At 40.9% G+C, this 10,882-nt stretch overlaps 1 protein-coding gene across 1 annotated transcript; it reads right to left on the bottom strand.

Moving 5' to 3' along the window:
- Positions 1-2,754: 2,754 nt before the first annotated feature.
- On the bottom strand, positions 2,755-7,344 carry slitrk5 (SLIT and NTRK like family member 5). The gene is made up of 2 exons (XM_079463308.1): positions 7,028-7,344; positions 2,755-6,383 (listed from the first exon to the last, which is right to left on the bottom strand). The coding sequence occupies exon 2, from the start codon at positions 6,324-6,326 to the stop codon at positions 3,732-3,734; it is 2,595 nt and encodes an 864-aa protein (XP_079319434.1). The 5' UTR covers positions 6,327-6,383; positions 7,028-7,344; the 3' UTR covers positions 2,755-3,731.
- Between the last annotated feature and the right edge of the window lie 3,538 nt (positions 7,345-10,882).

Below are 10,882 nucleotides of genomic sequence, written 5' to 3'. Positions count from 1 at the left end.
TGGGCAGAAACAAACCCCTGAGCCATTCAATGCATAATTATCCCCATTAGCTCTTGGCACCGCATTGCACGGCAAAGCAGTGTCTTCCCATTTTTCATGCCCCGTGTAACCTCTGCCGCACAAATGGAAATAAGTGCATCATAACAACGTCTTGAGTAAAATAATATAACGTTGACGAAATGAATAATGTAGAAATAATATCAGCAATTTCAAGGGACACAAATAACATTTGATAAAGCATCGATAGCCCACGGAAATGGAAGTCACCCACAATTACCATTAGCACGGTGGAGATAATCGTGTATAAAGAAAAATAAAGAAACAAACAAAAAGGGAAAAACTATTCAGATGACATATATCTGTTTGTCTGTCTTAGACCAAAACATTTCAAAAACAACTGAGCAATAAAGTGTAAAAACAAGGTTTTGAACATTTTCATATCGCAAACAAGCATCGATACAGGGGATCAAAATGACTCCCAACCTGTGAAATAACGGCACTCAGGCGTTTCCCCACGGCTCCACGAGTTTCATTATACATCATGATTAAACTAATCAACAGACGCATTGGTGCCTGTCACATATCATAGCTGCCTTCTCAATTAGCCGGAGCTCCTTGAACTAAAAAACAACACATTGGCGAAAAACGACATTGAAGATATCGACCATTTAGAAACATTTGCTCTTATTCGCATCTCAGATATTTCTCCTGAAAAAAAAAGAGTAAGAAGAGTTTGAGAAGAGACGTCATCAATGTGTCAAAATGAGCTCAGATTTGTCAAGTCTGCAATCAAAAGTCAATATTATTCAAGACTCAAACATTTCAGATCCCATTGACTCAAATCCAGAGACTAACTTGATCCTTAATGAAACACAACTGAGAAATTGAATCTTTCGAGCGATAAAAGAGAAACCACTGAGCAAGAAATTGAAATTAAAAAAAGAATCTTTGTTAATCCATTTTCCTTGATTAAAATTTAAGAAGACAAATAAAGTGATTATTGTACGTCACCACAATCAAGCCGCTTCACAAAATATTTACATTAACATCCCGAGCGGTGAATCGTTATGCAACTTTACACCAAGGTCTGTCCTTTCATAATAGCATTTTGTGGCTTTACAACTTCGTGACTCAGAAACTTCAAGCTACGAAGACAAGTTGTCAGGACGGCCAAATAATTCAAGCCCCTCATCCTCGGATGGAGCCTTCATTTTCCACAGCTATAAAAAGATCCACATCAAGCTTAAAGTGGAATAGGACCCTTGAGTCCAGAGAAGCATTGGGTGCAAAGCAGAGCTCTTTATCATTGAGTAGAGAGCCAGGTCAGCTTCATCTCTCAATACTCCACACAGCCATTTCAACTCCACCGGCGGAAAAAGCCTTCACCAATATTTTAGTCCTTCATGGTCCAAATGAGTGCAAGGTGGGTTGTTTTCAAATAATTGTTGGATAAACTGTGACCCTCAAATGATGAGATTTGAAATATGAATTATAGATAACAAGCATCAAAGTTTTGATTTCAAACATTAATTTCACCATAATTTCCTTCTTTGATATGACCTTACTCAGTTAATAATAAAGATATCAATCTTATATTTTCACAGAATTATCTTCACATGATGTATGGTGATTTTGTGTATATAACAGAAAATCACAAAATTGACTTTTCACAGATTGCCTAAAAAATATTGACAAAAGAAATTGTTGGGTAAAAAAAGACAAACCCAACAGTTGGGAAAAAAAATCAGAAAATGTTTAAATGTGATCCAACAAAGGGTTAAAACAATCCAGCATGTTTTCGTTCCTTTTTTACCCATGGCTGGGTTGAAATTAACCCAACATTTTTTAAGTATATGAAATTAACCCTTTTGCTTCAAAATAACCTTCAAGAGGTTTATTTATAAATCAACCGTTGGTTAAGTCCACATTTTATTCAACCATGTATATTTTAGGGTGCACACACTCAAAAACTGTTGGGTTATTTCAACCCACTGTTGGGTCAAAAATGGACAAGCCCAACAAAGAAATTGATTCTATTTCACCCAACAATGTGTTAAAACAACCCAGCAAAGGATCATGTATAACAAAATGATTGGGTTTGATTCAATGCTGGGTTGAAATAGCCCAACATTTTAGTTTAACTGTATATTTGTAGTAAAGATGGCAAAGACAATTGATTTAATGTTAAACAAATGTGGTTATACTCAACATTGATTCAACATTAAATCAACATTAAATCTCTACTCTCTAATACAAATTTAAATGAATATGGCAAAAACAAAAAATCGGATTGTTTTCAACCCAAAAATATGTGTAAGATATGGACACAACAAACTGTTAGGTTGCAAACCTAATAAACCTGAGCCATGTTGTTTCAACCCATATCTTAATGTTAAACTCGATTGTGTTGTTCTTTTTCTATTTTACCTAGCCATGAGTATAAAACAAATAATATTTTATATTTTCCAAAGGATATGCATTTAGAAAAAGTACCTTTATCACATCAGTCCTATTAGAATAACATCTCACTACTATAATTAGCCCAAGTAAGATTAGCGTAAAAGTAAAGGCTGACCCTATTTAGTGTGGTCTGATGTAAACTGTGTAACACACACAGAGACAGGCTGAGGATTCCAGAGATTCACTCACTGTTGGCTCGGTTTATCGACTAAAACTATTGAATTAACTTCAACAAGTCTGTTCACCTGGTGGCAACCACGATTCAACCTGTTTGAATTCCCGACAAAGATGTTTAAGAACTGGACATCATATTTATTGATGACATAAACATATTTTGGTCAATATAGTGCAATAAGTGCAAAGCAATCAAAACGATGAAAACGATAAGGGGAAAGGATCCGCGAATGCTTGTATAAAAATAGGTGTTACAATAAAATATCAGTATTACACAACATAATTATTACTTCAATTATTATTTATGAATTTCGATATAACATATTAAAAATACATATTAAGAATGAATGCACATATTCATTTTTAATATATAATATTTCTTCTAATGTTAGCTGGGAAGACCCGATGGCCTTCCATCTTCCGAAAAAGTGCAGAACAGCATACAAAGACACTTCTCCTTTGAAACCGTTAATGATGCAGAGTCTCTCTTCCACGTTGGGGTGTGCCACTTCTTAAAGAAAGCCACTTGTACAATGCAAGCTACAGTAAGTGATTGGAAACCACAAACAAAATGCTCGTACAGAAAATCATGGGACATGGTGACACATAATATCGATGAGTGTCGAAAAAAATACATGGCAAAGAGTATACCAATAAATACAGTACTTACTTACACACTAAAGCAGAGAAATCGTCCTGCTCAGTTGGATGCACGGCTGTATAGTGTTTGTTTGTATTTTCTGTTACGTGAACCCCTTTCCCCATCACCAAACCCATTTGATTCACAATATCTGTGTGATTATATTCCTGAAAATGTATTTGGGTGAGATTAACCTGTACACTTGGATTCATGTGTATTCAATCTTTAGCTTACAAAAATAGATTTTGCATTGACAGTTTGTTATCACATCCAAGTTCAGCGTGCTCGGTTTCATTTCCATGAATGCCATGTGATTCTGAAATTAAAGTAACATAGTTCGGCACACCCCACTGAAGGTTTGGAATTTTTTTGTTTGTTGAGTTGGTGTATGTTGTGCCAAGGCACCCTCCAGTTTGAGTCAGTATAAGGTGGGGATGCTTTAACTGCATCTATAGATTTAAAACTGACTCTGAGTCGTCTGTTTCTCAAGAACTTCGAGGTAGTCCGGCTCTATTTGAAGTTTCGCTTTTAGTTCCAAATAGTCGTTTCTATTGGGCTCCACAAAGACAGTACTTGGTGCCGTACTGTAAAGCATAGTGTCTCGTATTCCCTCCGGATGTAAGAACTGGCGTCTGACGTCAAAGTTTGGTTGGTACGTGTACGGGACGGGCCCGGTGTACTTATATTCAAACCTGCCGCCAGTAGTGGAGGGAGATTTATCCGGCTCTAGAATCCCTCTGAAGAAATGTTCCACATCCTGAACGGGGGACGGCTGCTCGCGGGGCTCGATGGTGCTGACGGTGTAAGCGGGGCTCCTCAAGGTCACCGCCTGGTCCTCATCAGCATTACTCCGGTAAGTGACCTTCAGTTCGTGCAGGTCGGGGTAATCCTCAACAGTGTTGCCCTCTCTAGACCTGTAGATGGGGTTCTTACACATGTGACCCAACGGGTGTGGGATGTACTCGTAGACGTGGCCTGCGGGTGCTTTGACCTTGGGGACAGAGCGATTGCTATAAAGATTGTACTGCAAGTTGAAGGAGCTGACGTCCGAGTTGTTGGTGCTGGTGCGGTCGCTTTGAGACTTCTTGCGCCTCTTCATCACCACCACGAACAGGCCGGCCGCCACAAATACTGACATTATGAAAACTAGGAGGAGACTGAGAATCAGAACAGATAAAGGAACGTGACTGGAGGTGGTGTTGAACCTCATCGGCGTGTCTGTGGTGGTGATCCTGTCGCCGATAGGCTCGGACGGAAGCATGGTGGACACAACAACATCTGAGTAATCCGGGCACAGCTGATCGGAGGGCACGACCCGCATGTCCTGTCCGGCGAGCTGCTTGGGCGTCACGCAGTTGACGTCGTTGACCACCGTTCCAGTGTTCAGCTGCTCCAACCAGATCTTCATGCCAACAGCGTCGCACGTGCAATCCCACGGGTTCTCAAACAGGTCGACCTGGACCAGTGCCTTCAGCTGGTCCAAAACTCCACTCACAGGCAGATTTTGAAAGTGGTTGCTGCGAAGGTTGAGCCGGGAGAGAGACAGACTAGAGAAGATGCCTCCTGGCAATGTTTTTAAAAGATTGTTATTCAAGAAAAGCAGCTGAAGGTTGGGCACGAAGCGAAAGGTGCCGCCTACAATCTCTCTAATCTTATTATATTCTAAATACAGGTACTGCAGATTTTTCAGCCCAAAGAACATATCTGCCGTGAGTCTGTCAATCAAATTGCCATTCAAGTACAGCCTACGTAGGTTAATTAGATCGCCAAAGGCCCTGTCGTGTATGAGCGCGATCCGATTGTTTCCCAGGTGCAGTAAATCCAATCCTTCGGCCTCCACGAAGTCGGTTCTCCGTACCACAGGGATGTAGTTCCCGGTGAGGTACATCTTTTTGGGATTGTATGGCTTGGGCTTCAGGTCTGATATGTTTTCGATCTTCCTTTCCTGGCAGTTGACGTTTAGCCCCAGGTCGGAGATTTGCAGATTGCACGTGCATGTGGTGGGGCAGTCCAAAGGCACAGGAGATTTGGTCTGAAAAGCGATGATGGGCCCGTAGTTGTTGGATGGGATTCGAGACGTGGGCTTGGACTTGGTTTTGCTGGACTGCCGCGTGCCCTTGGTGGGCCTGGATGAGGAGCGGAGGACGGCTGATGACGTGGCTGATGCCGTCACGGCTGCTGGCGTGGTCTGAAAGTAGCCGCTGGTGCTGAGCGGGGGCGGTGGGCGCATCTCGTACTCCGAAATGGCCCTTCGGGGACACAGTTCCTGTTTGGAGACCTCATCGAGATCTCTGCCGTGGAGCCTGAAAGGAGTCTCACAGACCACCTCCCCCACCAGAGCTGTGTATGCGATGCTCTCCAGCCAGGCCTTGAGCGCTATGAGCTCGCACGAACAGTTCCACGGGTTTTCCTCCAGCTGTAATTCCACCACTTTGTCCATGTGCTCCAGCAGTCCGATGTAAGGAAACATCTTTAACCGGTTGCCCCTGAGATCCAGGTGAGTCAAGGGCACGTTCCGGAAAATGTTTGTGGGCAAAGAAGACAACAAATTGTCATTTAGAATAAGCACAGTCAGACGATGAAGCCTGCTCAGAGAGTTGGGCTCGATGGCGCTAATGAAATTATAATCAATCTGAAGGTATTCTAGGCTCTCCAGTCCGGCAAAAGTGTCGTCCCGAAGCATGTCTATTTTGTTATTGTTCAAATGTAATCTCTTTAATCCCTGGAGTCCGTTAAATGCGCCGGTCTCCACCTCAGATATGTCATTGTTGCCTAAATGCAAAATAGTAACTCCAGTGTAGTTGATGAAGTCATTGATAGATAATCGTTTTAACAAATTACCCGTCAGCAAAAGATGGTAGGTGGAGAAATGCACCGGGCTTATTTCCGACAGCCGCACAATGCCTCTGTTCTCACAGCTGACCGTCAGAATGCCTTCTTTCTCCTCGCAAGTGCACAGATTCCTGCAGATTTCCCCATAACTGTCAAACATCTCCACCAGACTCAGAGATGTGGCAAGCAGCAATATTATTTTCAGTATCCAGATATGCATTTTCTTGTGCAGGAATGGCCCAGTTCACTGTAGTGCAGCTGCAGATCGGGGTGTCATCTAGAAAAAGGAAAAAGGAGCCATGAATGTCTGTTACAGGAAATAAAAGCGCTCTATCTGCAAACTACAACACAAGATAAACATCGCCATCCAAAAAGGTTCCTACATAATGCACAAGCATATACTGGTCTGAATAACTGATTAGTATGGCTCCTATGCCTAAACTTCTCAATTCAAGAGCTCATAAATAAATGAGATTTATATTTTAATGCATTTCTCTTTGACACATACAAAATGATTTATTTACTAGAATGTGTATAAAATGATCATGATATTTCAGATTCGACCTGTCTTTCACACGGGAGCATATTTATAAAGACATTTGACACATAGGCGAGAACGAAAAAACATAACGTTCTCGAGTCATTGCAAATGAAAGTAGCATCGACTAGCAGAAATACTATCCACTCTCCAATGCGCAATTTAGGAATGCATTTCCTTCAAATGATCTAAACTCGGAGGTAACATGTAAACCCGGTTACTCATGCGATGAACAAACCGACATCTCCATGGTTTCCAAGGACTTATAACGTCTGACAAATGAGATCACAAAAAATCCATGCATTCGTCATTCTGGAAATATATCGAACTTCTGTTCTCGTCAAAGCAGAGACCCCGATGCCAAAAAAATCTCCTGTACTCACCCCACATATCCGAGGATTTCAGCTGATATCAACTCTCAACGAGTATTGAAGTTAAGCCAAATACAGTGAACGACACCGCGTTTCACGAGAGTGTCCATGATACATTTCCCTTCCTGAATGCGAGAGCTATACGTGAAAGTCATAGCTCATCCTTCAGGCGACGAATACGCGGGTCGATTAGAAGCTAAACGCGACGTCATCGATGATATTCCATCTCAAGCGTTGAGGAGCGAACAATACTATATTAAACCGTTTTCGTGAGTATCCGTTATGTGTGGAAGCATCTGTATTCGTGCTAATCAACCTCCCTCTCTCTCTCTCTTTCTCTCTCTCTCTCTCTCTCTCTCTCTCTCTCTCTCTCTCTAAGATAGACGCGCACGCATAAACACACACTTGGACGCGCAAACACACACCCACACACACACATTCACAGAGAAGCGCGCCTAAGTCTAATGCGCTACACGACATGCATGATAAAAAATACCACCAAAAAGTCGTCCTAGAAAATAACAATCGCAAATACATGTCACAATTTTAATCGTTTCGAAAAAGAGCTAATTCATTGCCCACTGTATGTATTCACCCCAGCCGGTCTTTCCAAAGGAACCCGTTCACAATTCCTCACCATCGACAGTCTATAATATATTCTCTGAAGCATATATAGCACACATGAAGTTGTGTAACGCACACATAACTGAATATTTCACAAACCATCAATTGGCTTTCGCCAATTCCCCACGTCAACTAAAGAACTGCATTTCAGCACCGCGGACAGCTCCAGCCAGCAGAAATCCGAGGGTTCATATGAGACGCCTTAGAAAAGCCGTGTTTCTTACCCGCTCAAATGTGGCACATTCGAAAACATCATGACCAATCCATTACCTCGAAGACACTGGATTCTTCTTACCACGGCTGTGTAATAATCCGTGAAGTGGTTCGTGATCTGCCTGGGTTACACAAACTCTACGTGACGGTCAGCGTGCAAAAGAGAGAAAAAGGGCAAGTTTAGGAATTTCTCTTGGTGGGCATCGCCGTTCGCTGACCAAATCCAACCCGTGCCATGTCCATTTCAATCGACAAGTTGCTATAAAATGCCTGTGCCACCGATGTGTGTATCCAAACGCGAGGCAGTCTATTCCTTTCCTCAGTGCGCGGACCGGCGAAACGGACGCGCGAAGAACGCATCCCCGAGACGACTGCGATTGGTACGGCTTGAGTCGAGTTGTAGTTTTTTGCCGGATGCGATTTCTTCGCAGATGCCTGATGTTTCCGGCGCGACGCAGGCTGGTTTCATATTTTCTAGCCTTGTTTTGCCAAACGGCTCCCGTAAATCCGCTTTTGGAGATGTGTTGACATTGTAACTAGTGTTTCAACTAGTGGAACTTGGATTTCCATTGGCTCACTGTTGCTGTACTGTCGTCATATCAATTGTAAATCTGGGGCAGGGTGGAATATTTATGAGGGGACTTGACACAAAAGCTTCATGCACAAAGTGTTGTTCGCGCGCCCCTCACTACTCTTATTCTACGCAGCAGAATAATTGAGGGGTGATGGCCATGGTTAGACGAGAGAGAAAGATATAGGAGAGAGAGAGAGGGACGGAGAGAGATAGAGGCCCATAGAGGGCAGTGTAATTCGGCAAAAGGCGCGTTTGGCATCTGTAGCAGTACATGCAGCACATTTAACTTCCTATATCCTATTTACTCGCATATAAGTGTTTGACGCAATGTGCATTCCAATACGATTTTTGAAAAAGTCTTATCGACAAGCAATGCAATACAATTACTTTGTGATGTAATTTAACACAACCTGGGTGATAGAGAAAGCCCTTAACCAATGCTCCATCAACCGCCCTCAAGGCACAGATCAGCTTTGCTTCAGATGTCACAAGAAGCAAGATTTTTTCTCTAATCCATGATCTGATTGGCTGCCAGATAAACTAAAGGCAGGTAAGCTTGTAACCTTAATGCATTATTTGTCATCTACAGGGTGAAACACAACGTCGGGTAAACATAAAGGTTATAAACACAGTGGTTCTAAAAGGGATAGTTCACCCAAACAGAAAATTCTGTCATCATTTACTCACCCTCTTAACACCGAACAATGGTGTTGCCCATTCCCTCCTATTGTACAGACATGAAACCGGTGGAAGTCAGTGGGTACAGGGTTACAAACACTATTCAAAATATCGTCTTTTGTTTTCTGCCGATGAAGGTCATACAGGTTTGTAATGACATGAGGTTTTTTTTTCTATTTTTTGTAAACTATCCCTTTAATATGAATTGCATTACAAAACATATCAAACCAATAATGCTAAAAGTGTCGGTTTTTCACAGGTATTTATTTTGTATCTTTTAAAAGGAATAAACCTATTTTTTTACAGTGCAACTTTAGTGTCTGAATACTTTTTTAGGTCACCGTTCACACACGCATACTATGAGGCACAAGTACTCCAAGTACATCTCAGACATCTAAAACGGCCAGGGATGTATAAGTGCTTTTAATCACACCTCAAGATCCATTGAGAGCTCTGTGTGTAAACAGAATTAACTCCAGCATGCTAAAGCGCTGGTGTCCTAAGGAATCGCCCTCTTTGTCCTCTTTTGTATGCTAATTCCTGACGTCCTCCTCCCTTCTCCTTTCAATGAAGATAGTAAGCGGCTGTGACATCTACGACATCTTTAGCGTAGCATTAAAATTAACCACTAAGATGCATTAAATTAAGTCACGGCTGTGGCTAATCATTTAAGTGGATACAGTAACGGATATTTTCTGTTTGGTGGGACAAATTTCCACGACTGAAATACCATTAATGTAATCGTTCAGAAAGTCCCACCGCTTACAGTGAGAATACGGTACAGATGCTGAACGCACAGCACTTTCGGAAGATTGTTTGAAGGTATTCCAACATATCAACTCAATAGATATGCTACATACAGAATTAAAGTTATTGCTATTGTATTTCCTTTTTTACAATTGTAAACTGTAAAAAAAGAGATTTTCTGTCAACGTGAAAAACAGAAATATACCGCAAACATTTTTTTTCCTGTAAAATTATGGGATAAAAGGATATATATTAAACATCTTTCCCATTTTGTTTTAAATTTGTTACCTTATTGTATAATATTTCTAAAATAACTGTAAAAAATTAATCTTTTTAAAAAAAACGGAAAATATCTGTAAGCTGGGGTGCCAGAAATAAACTATAACATAAAGTTTTTCACTTGTAAATTTGCTGTATTGTCCTGCAATTTTATTTAAGTGGTAATCTGTAATCTGTAATCTACATGGATCACACACATTACAAACGTTTTAAAAGTATATAAAGCTTTTCAGGGTTTGAAAAAGTTGCTAACCCGATATAAAATAAAAAACGATAAAACTAAAATATTTACAAGCAACCCCCGAGGATCGACCATCAGCATTTTTAAAAGTGAAGCATCTTTCACACTTTGTGTAAAGTGGCAGTTGAAACAAAGAGAGACAAACATCACAGGCCATGAAAAGAGAAATTAAAGGTAATCCGAGACTAATATAAGACATTTATGAGGGCGTAGGGAAAGATTCTTAAAGAAGAATATGCTGAAGACGAGCGTTTTATATAACTGAACTCACATATTGTGTTTTAAACTGTACTGTAGTGCGCATAAAGTCTGCGGCACTATCTATGCACATTAAAGAACTTTGTTATCCTGCATGTGCACGTCATTGAACAACAAAGTTTTGCTTGTAGTAAACTAATAAAAATACAAATAAGAAACTTTGCATAAAATTTTCAGGTGTCGTGAAACAAGTCTCTGTCACAAATGTACACAATATGCATGGTTAGATGTGCAATGTGAAATTTGAGTGTTG

This window comes from Barbatula barbatula (genome assembly GCF_947034865.1).
Source record: "Barbatula barbatula genome assembly, chromosome: 8".
Lineage (NCBI taxonomy): Eukaryota > Metazoa > Chordata > Actinopteri > Cypriniformes > Nemacheilidae > Barbatula > Barbatula barbatula.
The sequence above is the reverse complement of the archived record's forward strand: the minus strand, read 5'-3'. Positions and strand labels throughout refer to the sequence as shown.

What these genes read in the sequence shown, in the direction of transcription:
- slitrk5 (XM_079463308.1), bottom strand. Translation starts at nt 6,326, where the DNA reads ATGCATATCTGGATACTGAAAATAATATTGCTGCTTGCCACATCTCTG.